At 43.0% G+C, this 20,259-nt stretch overlaps 1 protein-coding gene across 3 annotated transcripts in view; it reads right to left on the bottom strand.

Moving 5' to 3' along the window:
* Positions 1-1,129: 1,129 nt before the first annotated feature.
* ASTN1 (astrotactin 1) overlaps positions 1,130-20,259 on the bottom strand; it is a 335,413-nt gene continuing 316,283 nt past the window's right edge. For 2 of the 3 annotated variants that reach the window (XM_021668017.2, XM_021668016.2), the window contains exons 22-23: positions 15,456-15,639; positions 1,130-4,567 (exon numbers count right to left, since the gene is read on the bottom strand). In XM_021668017.2, the coding sequence (XP_021523692.1) occupies positions 4,330-4,567; positions 15,456-15,639 (422 nt within the window). In that variant the 3' untranslated portion in view covers positions 1,130-4,329. The remainder of the gene's footprint in view (positions 4,568-15,455; positions 15,640-20,259) is intronic. The other variant, XR_002478082.2, reaches the window with a different exon arrangement.

Raw genomic sequence — 20,259 nt, forward strand, 5'->3', positions numbered from 1 at the left:
AGAGAAAGAGTTTCCAGAGAAGAGGGCAGAAGCCCTAAGGTCTTTTACAACTCAGACTTGAAAGTCACATAGTGTCACTTCCATCATCATCTATTGGCCAAAATAGTTATAAACCTGCCCAGATCCCAGGGGAGAGGCAGTCAGTAGATCACACCTTATATGGGAGGGGTGTCAAAAAATCTGTGGCCACATTTTAGAACTTCTACAGTCATCACCTTCTTTTAAGTGCCCCTGCTTGGGCAGGGACTTGGATTCTGATCATTACTTCTCAAGAGGACCTATTAAGCCCAGGCACTTAACATCTGATTACTGAAGAATCTAAATAGAATGGCACATTTTGATGGCAGCTGAGATAACCTCCATTTAAAGTGGTATTGTAGAGAGAAAGAAAGAGATGGGAGGGATAACATGGGGAGAAATGCCAGATACAGGTGATGGGGAGGAAGGCAGCAAACCACACTGCCATGTGTGTACCTACGCAACAATCTTGCATGGTCTTCACATGTACCCCAAAACCTAAAATGCAATAAAATATATTTAAAAAAATAAATGAGTAGTGCAAACATAAAAAAAAAAGAGAGAGAGATTACGTGTTTGGGGTTACCTATCTTGAAGCATTTCATAAGTCAGTCTGTCTCAAACACCCCTACACAATGCAAGACAGGAATGAGTCTGGGAGGGCCTTTTGTAACATTTTTCTTAAATCAGCAAAGTATGAATTTCAAGAGCTATCATAGCATCCTGTACTTCTTTGTCATGGTTCTCCTCACCTCTTGGTGATAAGTTCAATGCCTAATTTTCCCCAATGCTCTCTGATAGAGAACAAGCCTGTAACTGCTGCATCACGCATAGGGTCTAGAATATAGCAGAGCTGTGCAACAAATACATTTCAGTGGCTACTTATTTGGAGAAGGCTGTAGAGAGAAGATGGGACTCACTACTATTTAATGATAAGTTTATAATTTGCTATGAAATATTTGATTTTTTTTCTAATTAGAATGATGACTTTAATAAGGCCCATATGTTTGGAAGCTGAAGTGTAACATTTAAAACCTTAACAAATTCCCTGGTGGGGCTAACCAGGTCACTCAGATTATTGAAAGACACAAGATAACATCCACACACCCAACACTTACTAATAGCTTTGTTTTATTATTCAGTTAATTATTTCATCTTTTATAATCATACAATAGTTCTCTTTTAAACAACACTGTTATACCTGAAGATGGTCATATTATATTCTTTCTTCCTTCTATAGTAGTAAAGTGTTTTTCTTCATACTCAGTTTTTTAATAGAACATTTGAATATCAAGAAGTGTAGTTAACTAAAAAATAATGAACTGACCAAACTCCATGAAAAACGATTGCACACTCAATTAAAAGTCTAATGCTATTACAGTGGTTCATGTACATTCAAGAGGAAATCCCAGAGGTCTTGGGGACACGGGAGCTGGGAGAATGTTGGTGGGATATAAGCACCTCCCTTAATACCTGTTTGGCAGCTTGAAAAGTTGAGGTTGAATACTGGTCCAGTACCATCACCCTTTCTAGCCAGAATGGGTTCCTTCAGGCAAGCTTCAGGAAAAGTCAGCAGGCTGAGATTAACAGCGTCTTCCAGGGTGAAAAAATCCTCCAGTCAATTGTACTACCATCCTAAGACTTTCCCCTGCCCCATTCATATTGGCCTTTTTAACTTGAATGTAAGTAGGCGCCAGTCGTAGGAGTTGTGTGCATTGTGTGTGTGTGTGTGTGTGCACGCACATACATACACACATTCAGTGAGGAGAACTCAAGGGAAAACTGGAGGAAGAAAGTCTTGGGGAAAGGGGGCAAAAAAGGAGGGTCACAGAAAGAAGTAAAAGACAAAGAAGGTGGAGGAACTTGGGAGATCGGGGCAAAGACAGATAGGAGAGAGGAAAATAGTAATAAAAACAGAAGGACGGGGCAGAGGAGTGACCCTGATACCTGCCCCACCCTCTCCCTGTCCTGTCAACTCCATGTCATCCAATTCTGGGCAGGAAGGCATCGGCAGCCTCACCCTCCTTGCACTCAAGCTTAAGACACCGCATTCTGCACAGATGTGAACAGAAGGTTGGCAACACAGTAGCAGCAAAGATACGCCGGCCCCTGTCAGATTGGCCTGTCGCATCTTCTCTGGCGATGGTGAGATATTTGCCCTTTGAGGCACTTTAACTGAGGCTCCAGCATTTTCCACAGGTGAGACAGCCAATTTTTCTGCTGATCTTTGCTTTGGAATTAGGGGAATCTCTGAGGCAGGTGCATTAGAGAGTTTGAAATAAATCTTTCAGTGTTTCTCTGGAAAGAAGCAGAGAGGAGAATGAAACCATCCTGTGCTTTATCTCAGCCTCATCACAGGCTTCCTTCCCAGTCATGAGGGTGGGGAGGAGGGCTGCGTGCGGTGGAACTGGGGATCCCAAGGGTGCTCTAGCTCCAAAGGCTAAGGGCACACTTTGGCCCCTCCTCCTTCCACTGCATGGAGGACACGTCCATGCCACAGATGCTTGGGAAAGGTAAAGCTCTCTGGGCAGGTGCCCTGTGGGGCTGAGAGCTGGGATGGTTGTGTGCCACATGATACTGAAAACAGAACTGAGTACCCAGGGTAGCTGAGATCCTGCATCCTGGAGGCCAACAGCCTGAACTCACACTGAAACTCAGTGTGAGTTACAGTGCATGAGGGATTTGGGGCCAGCTGTATAACCTCTTTGCCTCGTTTTCCCCAACACTAAAATGGAGACAAGAATAGCACTTTCCTTAGGAGTTGCTATGAGAATTCAGTGATACCTAAAGTGCTTAGAGCAGTGCCTGGCATACAGCAAGCACTCAATAAATGTTGTCTGTCATTATTACTATTTAGAAAACCAATATAGCTAGATGACTTGCCTTATAGGTCCTGCACTGCTTTCCTGACCTTTCTCATGTGTTTCCAAATAAGGAGCCCTAGTCAAAGGCATGGTGGCTGAGTGAGCGTTCAGGCCACTGAGGTGTGCAGGACAGCTAAGGCCATCACCAGTCGACACAGCCTTGCCAGGCTCTTTCTGAAAGGATGGGCTTTCTGTTGGCTGGGCCACTATTCATGACCATGACCATGCCAATGCTTGGACGGTGGGATGGAAACAACACTCTAGCTCCTCCTGCAGTTAGGGGTGCTTGCCTACACAGAATCCCAGTGACCGGACGGACAGTGACCACGGTAGAATCCTCCTCCTTATGGTCATCGGAGAAACAATTTGCAAAACTAGCAACACAAGCAGATTTAGCAAGGTGGGGATGAACAGAAGTTTTTGTGATCAATAATAGCTTTAGTTCACTGTAACACTGAGATGAAAGTATCCATCCTTCCTGGACCCGATCAGACCTCTGCCAAGCCTTATCTGTCCAGGGTAAGAGGTGTGGGGGTTAAAGATAATCCAGGCACATGGATATATATTGGCGGTCTGGAGAAGTCCATCCAAAGGAAGCATGGGTTTTTTTAAAAAAAAAAAAAACTCCAAGTCTCTTCTAGAATGTGGACTGCTAACTAACTAGTCTCCCAGGTAGACTTTTCTGAAGGTGCATTTGACAGATGGCATCTTGTTCCCTCTCAAAGATCATGTTGTTCAGAGGAGGGGACAGAGATTTGACAGAGGGAGATTTAATCCCAGTCCTGGCTTAATATAAGGAAAGATCTCGAAACCCAAGTGGCCCACTGGGGCCTGTAACAAAAGCTGGGCTCACCTTTTGGGTATGGAAATAGTGATGGGAAGGCCTGGGAGGAAAACCAGGAGGCACAGACAAGGGCCACCTTCTCCAATTTTCTAATTGTCTTTCTCTGTGAGCAGGGCCGAGGCTCCCAGAGTGAGATGCTTCCCGAGGAATGTTTGAAGGTGGGGCCTGAGGCAGGCCTAATAATGTTCTGGCCTCACCTCTGTCCCCAGTTGGAATAGATTTAGGAACTCAGTGAGCACGGGGTGCCTACTTAATAGACTTTTCATGGGGAGCATAGCAGAGCTCTTGAGCATTTCTGTAAACTTCTCAGGGAAGAAAAAAATGAATGGACCAAATCAATGGCAAAGCAAACCCCAAAGTAATCCTTTAAAGAAATATGGCGCTGCATGAAGCCACTGGCTGGCAGATTTCCCAGTCATGCAGATGGAGAACATCATACTGAAGAAGTTCTTCAGGGAGCAAGGATCGCTTTCTCCCTGGTTTCAATGTTGCTGTGGAGGTTTTAATGTTCCATTAAAAAATATTAAAAATCCACAAACCAACCCAGAAGGATCCCTCCTCTTTCCCGTTTCATTCTGGCAGCAGCTCGCTGGCCTTATGCTGTTAGATCTCTTTGCTGTCCCCATAGTCATTGTAGGGGATGCTCAGGGTCTGCTCCTCACACGTCTTCCTGAGGTCCCGGCTGAGCTCCGCCCAGTCAAGTCCATAGGGTTTGATCTCGCTGTAGCGGCAGCCCAGGTACTTGAGTGAGCTGCGCCGCAAGCTTATCTTGGGCTCCTGAAGGAGTCCATTGCACCAACTGCTGAGGTCCCCAAGCTGGGAAAGGATGAGACCAGCTTTCCTATGGATCAAGCACAGAGGTTACTTAAGTTAGAAAGAAGAGAGAGTCTGGATGAGCACAGCTACTGTGAGTGTGAGACTCTAAACTTCAGGTGGGCAGAGTGAGGTGTGTTTTGCTCCGTTTTATCTTTGGCACTTAAAACAGTGAGTCCTCCATAAATATCTGCCCAGAAAATGAATGAATGGGATAAATGTTCAAAATGAGCAAGAACCAAAAAGAAACAGACAAAAGCACAGTAAGGAAAAATAAAGAAGAGAAAATAAATAATATTTTAGTGGAAATGCATGCCTTTAAAAAATCATAGAATTGGCAGATTTGAAAGACAAATCAAGTTTCTTTAAAGCTAGTCATTTATCATCACTAAATGACAAATAATGTGCTTGACTGGATATTTCCCTTTCAAGGCTGCTTCTGAACTGCTAGAAGCAGCTGTTATGTTGAACTAAAAAGGATATTAGATTTGACCAATTATGCCTGGACGGAAGTAGCTGTAGTATGATAAAGGCAAGGACAATAATGCCCTCAGTTCATGTCGACACAGGATTATCCTTTGGGAAAATGCAGATTGTCAGTTGCACACGTCACCTAATTAACCTTCAGGTGAGCTCATGCTCCATTTCTCCACCTCCCTCAGAAAGTCAGGAGGCCATTATCATTGTCACTTAGCCCCAGTCAAAGGAGAGGGAAAACAAAGAAGGTGATGAAGGTCACCTGAGCCATTGCAGATTCCTGAGAAAGAAGGGAGAGGGAAGAGCAACGTGCCCCAAGTTGCACACACTGGAAAGGAGTGATCCCTCTGGGCCAGGAGCACCGAGTGTGAGAGCCTCTGGCATCTAGCTTGGAGGAAACGACTAGCAACACCATGTCACTGGTACAGCCCCTTCTTCCTGGCACCCATTTCTGGTGTCATAGATAAGGAAAGTGTAGAGCCAGTTCTCAGACCTCACTGGATTTGACTCTGAATACAGGAGGAGTGAAAGATCAGGATCCCCTCATTCAGTTGCGTTTTTCTTGTTCTTTAAAAATGAGACCCATGCAGTAAGATAACCAGAGACCCACGAAGGAAGATACTCTTATTTGAACAAACTCTTTTTACCTGGAAAACACGACAAAGACTACTGATTCGGGAAACTCAACACGACTCTTTGCAGCATTTATTGACTGCTAGTCTAACTCCTCTATGTAGAACCACTCTTTTCTAGTTTCATCAACAATTTGTATTAGTCTGTTTCCACACTGCTGAGAAAGACATGCCTGAGACTGGGAAATTTACAAAAGAAAGAGGTTTAATTGAACTTACAGTTCCACGTGGCTGGGGAGGCCTCACAATCATGGCAGAAGGTGAAAGGCATGTCTCACATGGTGGCAGACAAGAGAAGACAGCTTTTGCAAGGAGACTCCCATTTTTAAAACCATTAGATCTCATAAGACTTATTCACTATCACAAGAATGGCCTGCCCCCATGATTCAATTACTTCCCACCAGGTCCCTCCCACCACATATGAGAATTCAAGATGAGATTTGGGTGGGGACACAGCCAAACCATATCACAATTCCTTCTAGAAGCTGAAATTGCATTCACCTTATTTAGAGAGCACTTTCAAAGAACAATAGCCACGTTTATTTCATTTCTCTTCTTCTGTTCTGGCAATGAGCATTGCCAAGGTATGACCTCCCTGCATTTCTAAAGAATGAGCTGGGAGAAGGGTGGAGATTCCCACTGGAGGAAGGGTCTGAGCTTCAGCAGCAAAGTCAAAGACTATGTAAGAGTGGAGTCAAGTCATGGGAGGGACAGTCATATTTTCTCCAACTTCAATGGTGGGTCAAAAGAAATCAAACAAACACTCTGCCTGCCGACTAAATCATCTTGGGTGGATGATCTATCTGTACATTCCCTATCAGCCTCTGCAGTTTGGCCAAGTAAGTTTTCCAAAAGTTGTCATCAACAAGAACTTTGATGACCCTTCCTCTCAATCTGTCCTACTATATGCCATTAGTTGTTGACAAGTTCATGGGATGTGTAGAAAGGGGGAGTGGGGGAAGAGTGAGAGACAATATCAGCATCATCTTCAAGAAATGAACAAAGGAGTACCTCCTATCATCCTTCTGAGAGAATGAATTTAATTAGCCCATACAGTCTTTGCTGCTGCTTTCAGTGCTCACTTTAAATAATAATAATAATAAATTTGGTATTGCCATTTACCATTTTGGAGCCTGTGACTTTCTTTCTTATTAATGGTACAACCAGTGTTTTTCTTAAACTATTTTCAACCCTCAGCTCAATCTGGAGGGCTCATAGAGTTTTAATGGAGTTGGACTGTGGTGAACTGAGGGAATCCTCCATTTGCTCCGAGGAAGTGAATAGCCATAGACCCTTTTCTACTCCTCTTCACAACTAACCCCAAAGTGGGTTGATATATTTCAAGAAAAGGATTTTTCCTTTCCTGTGGTTCTCTCTGAGATCCATGTCACTAAAAAGCCAAATTTTATTTCCTGCAGACTAATGAAACTACACAATGTTTTCTAATATATAGCCATGAAAGACTAGTATTACACATGAAAGAGCCCCTTGGGAGGAGAGTGTGCAATCAGCAGTGGCCTTACTTTACAACAAGATCTACATTTCTTCCTCTGCTCACTTTCTTCATTAACCAATTTTCCTTCTGACTTTTGAGTCACAAGAGAGAAATTTTAAAAGCACTCCAAATGCCCTTAGAAATCAAGATGATATATGCAATGTTAGTGCGTTTCAAATTGTGACATTTATGTTCCCTGACAAAGAACTGTATATATACACTCAATAAATGTCAGAGGAGAGACGGGAAGGGAGAAGAAGAGGGGAGAGAGAAGCAGAGAGGAAAGGAGGGGTGAGGAGGTAGAGGGAGTGGGGAGGAGAGGAGAGAGTTAGAGAATGGGGTTGATATTAGGGATGAGTAAGAATAAGGTCAGGACAAAGATAGGGTATGAAGTGAAGAGGACATTTCTTAACATGTATCTACTTTCTTTTTTTTTATTGTATTTTAGGTTTTGGGGTACATGTGAAGAACATGCAAGATTGTTGCATAGGTACACACGTGGCAGTGTGATTTGCTGCCTTCCTCCCCTTCACCTATATCTGGCATTTCTCCCCATGATATCTCTCCCCAACTCCCCACCCCCCGCTGTCCCCTCCCCTATTTCCCCCCAACAGACCCCAGTGTGTAGTGCTCCCCTCCCTGTGTCCATATGTTCTCATTGTTCAACACCTGCCTATGAGTGAGAACATGTGGTGTTTGATTTTCTGTTCTTGCGTCAGTTTGCTGAGAATGATGGTTTCCAGGTTCATCCATGTCCCTACAAAGGACACGGACTCATCGTTTTTGATATTCCATGGTGTATATGTGCCACATTTTCCCTGTCCAGTCTATCATTGATGGGCATTTAGGTTGGTTCCAGGTCTTTGCTATTGTAAACTGTGCTGCAATGAATGTTTGTGTGCATGTGTCCTTATAGTAGAATGATTTATAATCCTTTGGATATATACCCAGTAATGGGATTGCTGGGTCAAATGGAATTTCTATTTCTAGGTCCTTGAGGAATCGCCACACTGTCTTCCACAATGGTTGAATTAATTTACACTCCCACCAACAGTGTAAAAGTGTTCCTATTTCTCCACATCCTCTCCAGCATCTGTTGTCTCCAGATTTTTTAATGATCACCATTCTAACTAGCGTGAGATGGTATATCAATGTAGTTTTGATTTGCATTTCTCTAATGACCAGTGATGACGAGCATTTTTTCATATGTTTGTTGGCCTCATGTATGTCTTCTTTTGTAAAGTGTCTGTTCATATCCTTCGCCTACTTTTGAATGGGCTTGTTTTTTCTTGTAAATCTGCTTTAGTTCATGGTAAATGCTGGATATCAGCCCTTTGTCAGATGGGTAAACTGCAAAAATTTTCTCCCATTCTGTTGGTTGCCAATTCACTCTAATGATTGTTTCTTTTGCTGTGCAGAAGCTGTGGAGTTTGATCAGGTCCCATTTGTCTATTTTGGCTTTTGTTGCCAATGCTTTTGGTGTTTTGGTCATGAAGTCCTTGCCTACGCCTATGTCCTGAATGGTTTTGCTTAGATTTTCTTCTAGGGTTCTTATGATGTTAGGTCTTATATTTAAGTCTTTAATCCATCTGGAGTTAATTTTAGTGTAAGGTGTCAGGAAGGGGTCCAGTTTCTGCTTTCTGCACATGGCTAGCCAGTTTTCCCAACACCATTTATTAAACAGGGAATCCTTTCCCCATTGCTTGTTTTTGTCAGGTTTGTCAAAGATTGGATGGTTGTAGATATGTTATGTTGCCTCCGAGGACTCTGTTCTGTTCCATTGGTCTATATCTCTGTTTTGGTACCAGTACCATGCTGTTTTGATTACTGTAGCCTTGTAGTATAGTTTGAAGTCCGGTAGTGTGATGCCTCCCGCTTTGTTCTTTTTGCTTAGAATTGACTTGGCTATGCGGGCTCTCTTTTGGTTCCATATGAAGTTTAAGGTGGTTTTTTCCAGTTCTGTGAAGGTCATTGGTAGCTTGATGGGGATAGCGTTGAATCTGTAAATTACTTTGGGAAGTATGGCCATTTTCATGATATTGATTCTTCCTAACCATGAACGTGGAATGTTTCTCCATCTGTTTGTGTCCTCTCTTATTTCGTTGAGCAGTGGTTTGCAGTTCTCCTTGAAGAGGTCCTTTATGTTCCTTGTTAGTTGTATTCCTAGGTATATTATTCCCTTTGTAGCAATTGTGAATGGCAGTTCGTTCTTGATTTGGCTCTCTTTAAGTCTGTTATTGGTGTATAGGAATGCTTGTGATTTTTGCACATTGATTTTGTATCCTGAGACTTTACTGAAGTTGCTTATCAGTTTCAGGAGATTTTGGGCTGAGACGATGGGGTCTTCTAGATATACAATCATGTCGTCTGCAAATAGAGACAATTTGACTTCCCCCTTTCCTATTGGAATACCCTTTATTTCTTTTTCTTGCGTGATTGCTCTGGCTAGAACTTCCAGTACTATATTGAATAGGAGTGGTGAGAGAGGGCATCCTTGTCTACTGCCAGATTTCAAAGGGCATGCTTCCAGTTTTTGCCCATTCAGTATGATATTGGCTGTTGGCTTGTCGTAAATAGCTTTTATTATTTTGAGATACGTTCCATCAATACCTAGTTTATTGAGGGTTTTTAGCATAAAGGGCTGTTGAATTTTTGTCAAAGGCCTTCTCTGTGTCAATTGAGATAATCATGTGGTTTTTGTCTTTGATTCTGTTTATGTGGTGAGTTACGTTTATAGACTTGCATATGTGGAACCAGCCTTGCATCCGTGGGATGAATCCTACTTGATCATGGTGGATAAGCTTTTTGATGTGCTGTTGCAATCGGCTTGCCAGTATTTGATTGAAGATTTTTGCATCTATGTTCATCATGGATATTGGCCTGAAGTTTTCTCTTCTTGTTCAGTCTCTGCCGGGTTTTGGTATCAGGATGATGTTGGTCTCATAAAGTGATCTGGGAAGGGCTCCCTCTTTTTGGGTTATTTGGAATAGTTTCAGAAGGAATGGTACCAGCTCCTCTTTGTATGTCTGGTAGAATTCGGCTGTGAACCCATCTGGACCTGGGCTTTTTTTGGATGGTAGGCTCTTAATTGCTGCCTCAACTTCAGACCTTGTTATTGGTCTATTCAGGGTTTTGGCTTCTTCCTGGTTTAGGCTTGGGAGGAGGCAAGTGTCCAGGAATTTATCCATTTCTTCCAGGTTTACGAGTTTATGCACATAGAGTTGTTTGTAATAATCTCTGATGATGGTTTGAATTTCTGTGGAATCTGTGGTGATATCCCCTTTATCATTTTTTATTGCATCTATTTGATTATTCTCTCTTTTCTTTTTTATTAATCTGGTCATTTTGTTGACCTTTTCAAAAAACCAGCTCCTGGATTATTGATTTTTTGAAGGGTTTTTTGTGTCTCTATCTCCTTCAGTTCTGCTCTGATCTTAGTTATTTCTTGTCTTCTGCTAGGTTTTGAGTTTTTTTTTATCTTGCTCTTCTAGCTCTTTCAATTTTGATGATAGGTTGTCAATTTTAGATCTCTCCTTGCTTCTCTTGTGGGCACTTATTGCTATATATTTTCCTCTAGAGACTGCTTTAAATGTGTCCCAGAGATTCTGGTATGTGGTGTCTTCGTTCTTGTTGGTTTCGAAGAACATCTTTATTTCTGCCTTGATTTCATTGTTTATCCAGTCAACATTCAAGAGCCAGTTGTTCAGTTTCCATGAAGCTGTGTGGTTCTGAGTTAGTTTCTGAATTCTGAGTTCTAACTTGGTTGCATTGTGGTCTGAGAGATTGTTTGTTATGATTTCTGTTCTTTTGCATTTGCTGAGGAGTGATTTACTTCCAATTATGTGGTCAATTTTAGAGTAGGTGTGATGTGGTGCTGAGAAGAATGTATATTCTGTGGATTTGGGGTGGAGAGTTCTGTAAATGTCTACTAGGTTTGCTTGTTCCAGGTCTGAGTTCAAGTCCTGGATATCCTTGTTAATTTTCTGTCTTGTTGATCTGTCTAATCTTGACAATGGGGTGTTAAAGTCTCCCACTATTATTGTGTGGGAGTCTAAGTCTCTTTGTAAGTCATTAAGAACTTGCCTTATGTATCTGGGTGCTCCTGTATTAGGTGCGTATATATTTAGGATCGTTAACTCTTCTCGTTGCATTGATCCTTTTACCATTATGTAATGTCCTTCTTTGTCTCTTTTGGTCTGTGTTGCTTTAAAGTCTATTTTATCAGAGACGAGAATTGCAACTCCTGCTTTTTTTTGCTCTCCATTTGCTTGGTAAATCTTCCTCCATCCCTTTATTTTGAGCCTTTTTGTATCCTTGAATGTGAGATGGGTTTCCTGGATACAGCACACCTATGGGTTTTGGCTTTTTATCCAATTTGCCAGTCTGTGTCTTTTGATTGGGGCATTTAGTCCATTTACATTTAGGGTTAATATTGTTATGTGTGAATTTGATCCTGCCATTATGATGCTAGCTGGCTGTTTTGCCCATTAGTTGATGCAGATTCTTCATTGTGTTGATGCTCTTTACCATTTGGTATGTTTTTGGAGTGGCTGGTACTGATTGTTCCTTTCTATGTGTAGTGCCTCTTTCAGGAGCTCTTGTAAGGCAGGCCTGGTGGTGATGAAATCTCTGAGTACTTGCTTGTTCGCAAAGGATTTTTCCTTCACTTATGAAGCTTAGTTTGGCTGGATATGAAATTCTGGGTTGAAAGTTCTTTTTTTTAAGGATGTTGAATATTGGCCTCCACTCTCTTCTGGCTTGTAGCGTTTCTGCTGAGAGATCTGCTATGAGTCTGACGGGCTTCCCTTTGTAGGTAACCCAACCTTTCTCTCTGGCTGCCCTTAGCATTTTCTCCTTCATTTCAACCCTGGTGAATCTGATGATTATGTGCCTTGGGGTTGCTCTTCTTGAGGAATATCTTTGTGGTGTTCTCTGTATTTTCTGGACTTGAATATTGGCCAGCCTTGCTAGGTTGGGGAAGTTTTCCTGGATAATATCCTGAGGAGTATTTTCCAGCTTGGATTCATTCTGTTCGCCACATTCAGGTACACCTATCAAACGTAGATTAGGTCTTTTCACATAGTCCCATATTTCTTGGAGACTTTGTTCATTCCCTTTTACCCTTTTTTCTCTAATCTTGCCTTCTTGTTTTATTTAACTGGGTTGATCTTCGACCTCTGATATCCTTTCTTCTGCTTGGTCAATTCGGCTGTTGAAACTTGTGCATGCTTCGCGAAGTTCTCGTGTTGTGTTTTTCAGCTCCATCAATTCATTTATATTCCTCTCTACGTTGTCCATTCTCGTTAGCATTTTGTCAAATCTTTTTTCAAGGTTCTTGGTTTCTTTGCATTGGGTTAGAACATGTTCTTTTTAGCTCACAGAAGTTTCTTATTACCCACCTTCTGAAGCTTGATTCTGTCATTTCATCACATTCATTCTCCATCCAGCCTTGTTCCCTTGCTGGTGAGGAGTTGTGATCCCTTGTAGGAGGAGAGGCATTCTGGTTTCGGGCGTTTTCATCCTTTTTGCGCTGGTTTCTTCCCATCTTTGTGGATTTATCCACCTGTGGTCTTTGTAGTTGCTGACTTTCAAATTGGGTCTCTGAGTGGACGTCCAGTTTGTTGATGATGAAGTTATTTCTGTTTCTTAGTTTTCCTTCTAACAGTCTGGCCCCTCTGCTGTAGGACTGCTGAGGTTCATTCCAGGCCCTGCTTGCCTGGGGTCACCTGCAGCAGCTGCAGAACAGTAAGGGTTGCTACCAGTTTCTTCTTCTGCTATCTTTGTCCCAGAAGGATGCCCGCCAAATGTCAGTCTGATCTCTCCTTTATGAGGTGACTCTTTGGATATACAGGAGTCAGGGAGCTGCTTGAGGAGACAGTCTGTCCTTTATAGGAGCTCAAATGCTGAGCTGTGAGCTCCGTTGTTCATTCAGAGCTTCTGGGCAGGTACATTTAAGTCTGCTGCAGCTGAACTCATTCACCCCTTTTTTTTTCTCCAGGTGCTCCATCCCGGGGTGTTAGGGCTTTATTTAGGAATTTCTGTTATGCTGCTGCCTTTTTTTCAGGGCTGCCCTGCCCAGCAAGGAGGCAGGCTAGTCACTGTCTGCCTGCAGAAGCTCTGCTGAGCTGCTGTGGGCTCCGCCCAGCTGCCGTGTGAACTTCCCTGCAGTCCTGTTTATATGGGTGTAGTTAGAACTGCCTCGGCAATGGTGGCCCACCTCTGTAATGGTGGACTCTCTGTAATGGCAGACTGCCTCGGCAACAGCGGACTGCCTCAGCAAAGGCGGACTACCTCCGTAGTGGTGGAGTACCTCGGTAATGGCGGACACCCCTCCCCCACAGAGCTGGACTGTCCCAGGTTCAGCTGTGCTTGCTGTGAAGCTCTCAACCTGGAGCATTTCCAATTGCTTTTTGTGTGTGTGTGGGGGGGTGGGACCAGCCGACCCTGATCACCTGGCTCCTTGCCTCAGAGCCTTTTTTTTTTTTCTTTTAGTTGAACAGTCGACTCTCTCGCCTGCTGAAAAGGCGCCGGGATCTGTGTGCTTTCCCTTGCGGCGACCCACTGAGCTGGCTGAAACAGCAGCACTGAGATTCGTGGTGCTTTTTTTTTCTTTGTCCAGGAATCTCCTGGCCTGGCTCCCTGTTGTTTCAGTCCCCATTTTTAATCAGATGAATGGGCGACTGTGGCTTCCTGGACCCCCACTCGCCAGACCCAGACCAGTGTGTTTTGTACGGAGAACCGCCGCGCCAGGGCGCCGGCAAAACAGCCGCTTGGGCCAAAACAGCTGCGCTGGCGAGCCATGGGGCTCCTCCGCCTGGGATTCTCCTGGTCTGTGGGCAATAAAAATCCATCTGGAAATGCGGCGTCCACTCACCCTCTGCGCTTTCACTGGGAGCTGCAATCCTGAGCTGCTCCTAAGCGGCCATCTTGGATCTTCCACATGCATCTACTTTCTAACTAACTCACAGTTTGTCTCTTACCAAAACTGAGACAAGACAAATAATTAAAAATCACTTATATTTTTTTCCTCTGGTCTGTAGCGGTGGCTCTGTTTGCCCAAGAACTATCACACTTTATAAACAAACAAACAGGAAATTATTTGCAAATTGTAGAAAAATCATGCCAGATCTTAGACATGAAATCATTTTATTTCAGGAGATAAACCTAATTAATTTTCCTCTTTCCTTCAAATGTAGGAAAATAGAATGTCCGTATTGATGGTCTTCTGAGAAAGTTTACAACTGCAAGTCACAGCAGGCCAAATGAGGCTAATTCTCTCTCCAGTTTGGTCAGAGGTCAGATGCATGCAATGACTTTTGGGTGCCACTTTCATTCTGCCCTGTTAGCTGGAGTGAAAGAATTCTTTAAAGGCTAGAGGATTCTATACTGTTGATTTTCTTCAATTCCTTCCTTCCTTTCTTCCCCTCTTCCCTCCTTCCTTCCTTCCTCCCTTCCTTCATTTTCTTTCTTCTCATTAATTCTTTTTCCTATTCTCATAGGCCTTCCCCATTTATTTTTTTCTTCACAAGCGCCTAAATAATTTGGTGACATACAGGTACCAACATTCCATATGAAAATCATGTTTATCATATCAATCTGAAAATTTCAGGAAAGTCTTTTCTTTCCAGGAACGTCTGTTTTCTCAAGGCAGCAATATACAGTTATGAACACAACAAAAGAAAAGTGATACATCTGCACATTCTTTTCATTTCTTACTTTCCAAGCACTTTATTCTGTTTGTGCAGCCTAAAAGCTGTGGGTGTGGAGTATTAGGCAGTTGTGGTCTTGGGGCCAAGAGAAGTTAGCAAACACTATGCGACCCTAGCTCTGGCCAAGACTGACATCGAGATGGGTCTTTGGTTACTCTCACATTGCATTTCAAGAGGTGGAATTTAACTCAAAACAAGTATTTGCAATACATATAACAACATATGAAAAACCTAAATGCAAAAATTATTTTTGGATAACCTCTTTAATAAAATTCAAAATTATCTTTCATAAGACCTTGCTTTTGGCTCTTTGAGTCTTAGGGTTTGGAATGCCATGTCAATGTGATAAAGAGGAGGGTAAAACAGGTCAAGAGCAAAATTTGTTTCACAGTTCTGCAAAAGCATTCATAGCTGGGCTACGTAAATAGAGCTTATCCAAAACTCATCTGCATGAGCTGAACTGTCTTAAATTAGGGAACTGACTTTTCCGAGTGCCTAAGCTCATCTAGGAAATCTCTGCAACTTCATGGACACAGTATTACAGCATAAGAAGTACAAAATTTCAAGAAGTCTTTAAAAGAGTTGACGCAGTTTATTGATTACCTGGGACCTAACTCATCCTCACATCGCCAGGTGAATTCCCCAAAGCTCTCATAGTGCTGGTTATAGTGGTAGAGGACCCGATGTAAGGTGGGGGAACCCAGATCCAGGAGGGTATTATAGGCGGTCTGCTGCTCCTTCCCACTGGTGTAGCCGTTGAAGAGATTGTAGATCTTGTCTGCTATTTCTGGAAGGAAGAAAAGGAAAATAAGTTCATATCTATCTATGTAAATATATATGATAATGAATATATACATACACTATATATGATCTGTATCATATAGATATATATAGACCTATGCAGAACATATATAATATATATAACATGCATATATATCATATAGTATATACATACACATGTGGATTTGAATGTATGGGGTATATACATATACACATATATGCATGCTTACTTATATGTATGTGAGCATGCTGTAACTGAAAGAACACTGAACCCAAGGCCTGAAGAAAGTGATTTGAGTAACTCACTTTGCGTCTGCCCCACCAGGCTGCAGTTTTCTATTCTATAAAATGAAAGCCTTTGACTAGAATACCTCTAAGGTCTGTTTCAGTTACAATATTCTTGTTTCACTCAGGTTTCCTAAAACTACCTAGCTTGAGGGAAAATGTATTAACAATTTTTTGGCAAGTGGAATCCCAGGGAAGCAAGAGTGAAGATAAAGGGACATGAAGCAAGAAGGAAGAGAGAGTAAACATAAGGGAGAGCAGGACGGAGCCGGCCACGCCTTCCCGATGAGCTGATTGCTTACATTTTGCAGCAGATGATGTATGAACTACTGGATCTCCCCGGGGTCATCCATGTGTAGAAGGAAAAATTTTATCTCCAGCTTCCATGCATGACTGGTCTGAGTGTGCTCCCATGAGGCATTAACAACCCTGCACTTCTAGCTGGCAGTCCTGCCAAAGCGTAGGGCAGTCCTGGCAGCAGGTGGTGGGCTTTCGGCTCAGGGATGAAGTGAGGCACTGTCAGGCGGTGCTTGCAAGTGACATGAAGAGCCTGGAGTGGCCTCGTGACCGTAGAGAAGCAGAACCTTTGTTAGGACCACCTAGACTAGATACAAAGGCAGATCTGTGGAGACCCAGAAATGGCATCTAGTGTAAATGAGTAATCTTTCCATTTAATTTATGTCTCTGCTATTTCTTCCTCAAAGGCACAAATTGCTAAGTCTGAAGTTGGTAATGCGGCAAAGTGGAAATGATTTTATATAGAGTTGGCCTTTTTTTCTTACAGAGCTGAAAGTACTTCCTCATTTTAACGTGTCAGAAAGGAGACGTATTTACATTTTTCTCCCTAAACAGCTGGGAAACTCAGATCTGGAGAGCAATGCTTTGTCTTGGATGTGGTGGTAATTCTGGGGATGAAACAACGGAGTCCACAGGTTCCCAAGCCACAACTTGGCCAAGGTGACCCTTGGTTAGCTCGCAGGCACGGCAGCCTGATTCCTTGTCAAACTTCCGAGTGACTTCAGCACTGCCGGTCATGACAAAGTCATCCTCGTAGCAGTTTCCAGAGTTGAAATGAATAAAATCTACCTCTCTCCTGCCCAGACACTGCAATTATTTCTTTACTTTTTTGTCTTGCCTGTTGCCTATGAGAACAGAAGCCAGGTTTTATGCCTTCACTATCCTGTGTGGCTAGCACAAGGCCAACCTAGTAGGTCCAAAAATGTTACCTGCATGAATACAACTCACATCTTCGGAAACAATTCAAATTTACTTTGGGGAGGAATTTGTTTCTCAGTGATCTCTCTCTCTACCAGTTTACACCAATCCTGTCGCAAACTTGTAGCCACCATATTTAGCTGCGATGCAAATAGTTAACTTTAGTACAGAAATCCATTTAGATTTTCAGGTTGTTAAAAATTCTCATATTGTTAAAAATGGAATCAAGAAATAAAGAGAACAGTGATTTAGAAAATAAATATCTATGGTGTCTCTAGTTGTTTATCGAAGGCCTGTGATTGCCAAGAACTTCACACATGTGAATTCCAATGCTTACACCACCACTGAAAGATGGATATGAATGTGCCTGTTTTACAAACGAGAAGATCTGGAAAAAGGCCACGTTACCTACTGCTCAAGGTCACATTGCCAGCGTGCAACGGAGTCAAAATTGAAAACTATGCCTATCTACTGTCGCTATTGTGTATCGATGCTGGGGAATCACCAATTTAAGGTACAGGAGGCAGAGTTGTGGGATGGAAAATCTGGGATGACTGACTCCCTCTAGTCAAGGGCATTGCCCTGATTGATTGAACCACAGACGCCAAGAAAAGGGGAAATCCTCGTAGCTGTGCAGGGGGGCTGTCATTTCTAGACCTGAGATAAGAAGCCCATGGACTACTCTAAGAACTGTGTTGTGTTCCATGGAAGGCAGGGAGCGCTTGCTGAGAACAGAGTGACCAGAGGGAGAAAAAATGCTGGTGATAAGACCAGAACTCAGATAGGCGGATTTGGGCTTCCCCTCCCACCCCTGCACGGCTGCCAATCTGTTCTTACTTCTTGTGATGAGAAAGAATGAGCCCCTGCCAGGCCCTGGCTATGGCAGTCTTTGCTGAGGAACAGCGATGGCTGAGGAGGTGCCTACCATTCTCCTAACCTAGTAGTCACACCCAGCTAGAGAAGGCTGAGGGCTCCCAGCTTTTGCAGCACGTGAGATGAGACCAGTTTCCACCACCAATCTCCTAAAACCACGATATTCTAGCTCTTGGGCATGCTTAAAAGCCCACATCAGTAAGTGAGGTGCTGTCTTCAGAAAGATCTATGCTCCAGGCTCCTACAGCATGAATATTTCTGGCTCCTCCTATTTCCACAGAAAGAATTGAGAGAATTTATTCTGTTAGTCTTCATAGCACCTCAAGAATTCACTAACTCAAACAACGGAAAATAGTATAGGTGTGTTGAGTTACAATTTTACTCAATTGCAGGTTCACAGAAACCTTGAGTTACTCAGGACAGACACCTGTCTTCTCTTCAGAAATAGATAAGAAGCCTGTCTACACAGCCTCATCACAAAAACATGACTAGAAAAGAACTGAAATCTCTCAGGCAGCAGGATAAATGACCAGAGCTGAGACTGAGGCCCTCAGACCCAGGCACCATGGCATCAAATGGAGTTGGGCCACACTAGCTGTGTGGCCTGGGACAAGTCACCTAACCTCTCTGGGTTTTAGTTTCTGCGTCTATTTAATAATGGTTAATAATACATACCCTCCAAGATTCTTGTGAGAATAAAAGTGATATTAAATGTAAAACCTTTAAAAAAAACCCCACAATGTCTGGACATAGTAAGCTTATATTTATTCATTTATTCAATAAAATTGTTTCTGAGTGCTTACTGTGTGCCTGAGAGTTTCCTGTGTACTTGGGTAACGTCAGACAAAAATACTCACCCTATGGCACTTACAGTCTAGTGGTAGGAGACACTCAGGTAAGCAGTAAAGGTAGTTAGTAAAATATAGTGTGTTAAAAAGTGGGGAAAAAATAAACCAAGAGGAAGTTCCTCCTCTCACAGCCTCTGTATTTCTTACTGCTGTGAAATCCGTTCTCCAGTAATTAAAAGGAGAACCAAAAGGACTTGGCAATGGATGGGATGCAGAGCATGAGAGCAGGCAGGGGACACTCCACTGTCCCTCGTGTCAGCCCCCAGCTCACAGTCCTCCAGGGCTTCCCACTCCAATCCCAGGCAGAGTCCAGTGCCCCGTTCTGATGGCCAGGCCCTGGGGGATCCTCCCCACAGCCTCTTGGAGCTGCTCTCCTGCTCTTCCTCCCAGTGTCCCTCCTTCCTCCTCTTCAAACATGAGCCAAGAATCTATCACTGCCCCATGATCTGGAAAGACCGTCCCCTAGATTTCTGCACGACTTCCACCCTCGCCTTCTTCCCAAGCCACTCCAGTTAAAATTCTACCCTCTGCACCTGCTACCCCACGGCCCTGCTTATTTATCCCCATAAAACACATCGCCATCTGAAATACTACACATGCTTGGTTGTTGTCGGTGATCCCTGCTAAGATATAAGCTCCACGAGGCAGGAGGTTTGGCTCCTACTTCCTAGGACAGGTATTTAGTAAGGGCTTAATGTGTGCTGAATAACTTAATAACTTTATGAAATCAGATTATAAAATTCTTGAACACAGATTTCGATTCTAATTACTTTTCTCTGTAGCATCTAATAGCAGGGCTCGATAAACAGCTATGGAAGGAATAAAGGAATGGACAAACATTTATGCCCACATCAGGAAGAGAGAATGGGCATCGGGGAGGGGTGGATGAGAACTAGCCTCCCCTGGATGCAGCTTCATGAAGAACTCTCAGAAGGCCGTGACCTGACCTAGAGTCTAGCAAAGAGGGTTGATCTTATCACTCACATGAGCTTGAACCTGCTGGGGGAAGGCTGCTTTCAGCAAAACATTGGTAGAAACTTATTTCCACAGTGGCTTTAGTGTCATGATGCAGGAAAATTCTTCAGAGAAGGTAGCTAGTTTAGGGTAAATCTTCACATAAGGGATAAAGTCTTGGCTTTTAGCTAGATAAGGAGGCGCTGAAGTCATGCTCCAGGTCACTTAAAAGGTAATTCCCATTTGTTATTAGATTTAAACTCATACCTGACTGTGGCAAGATTACATTTATGATCACCGTCTGGGTTTGAGGGAGTCAAAGCATATATTTTGGTAGAACTGTTTGTTAGAACTGTATTAATTTGCAAAGGATGCCTTCAATTAGTCAAACTCATTAATTCTGGATTTACCCTGCACAGGACACCTTCCTTGCTGAAGGATAACAGGCCCTG

The sequence above is a fragment of the Aotus nancymaae genome, unplaced genomic scaffold (genome assembly GCF_030222135.1).
Source record: "Aotus nancymaae isolate 86718 unplaced genomic scaffold, 86718_ANA_hifiasm-v0.15.2.pri h1tg000108l, whole genome shotgun sequence".
Taxonomy (NCBI): domain Eukaryota; kingdom Metazoa; phylum Chordata; class Mammalia; order Primates; family Aotidae; genus Aotus; species Aotus nancymaae.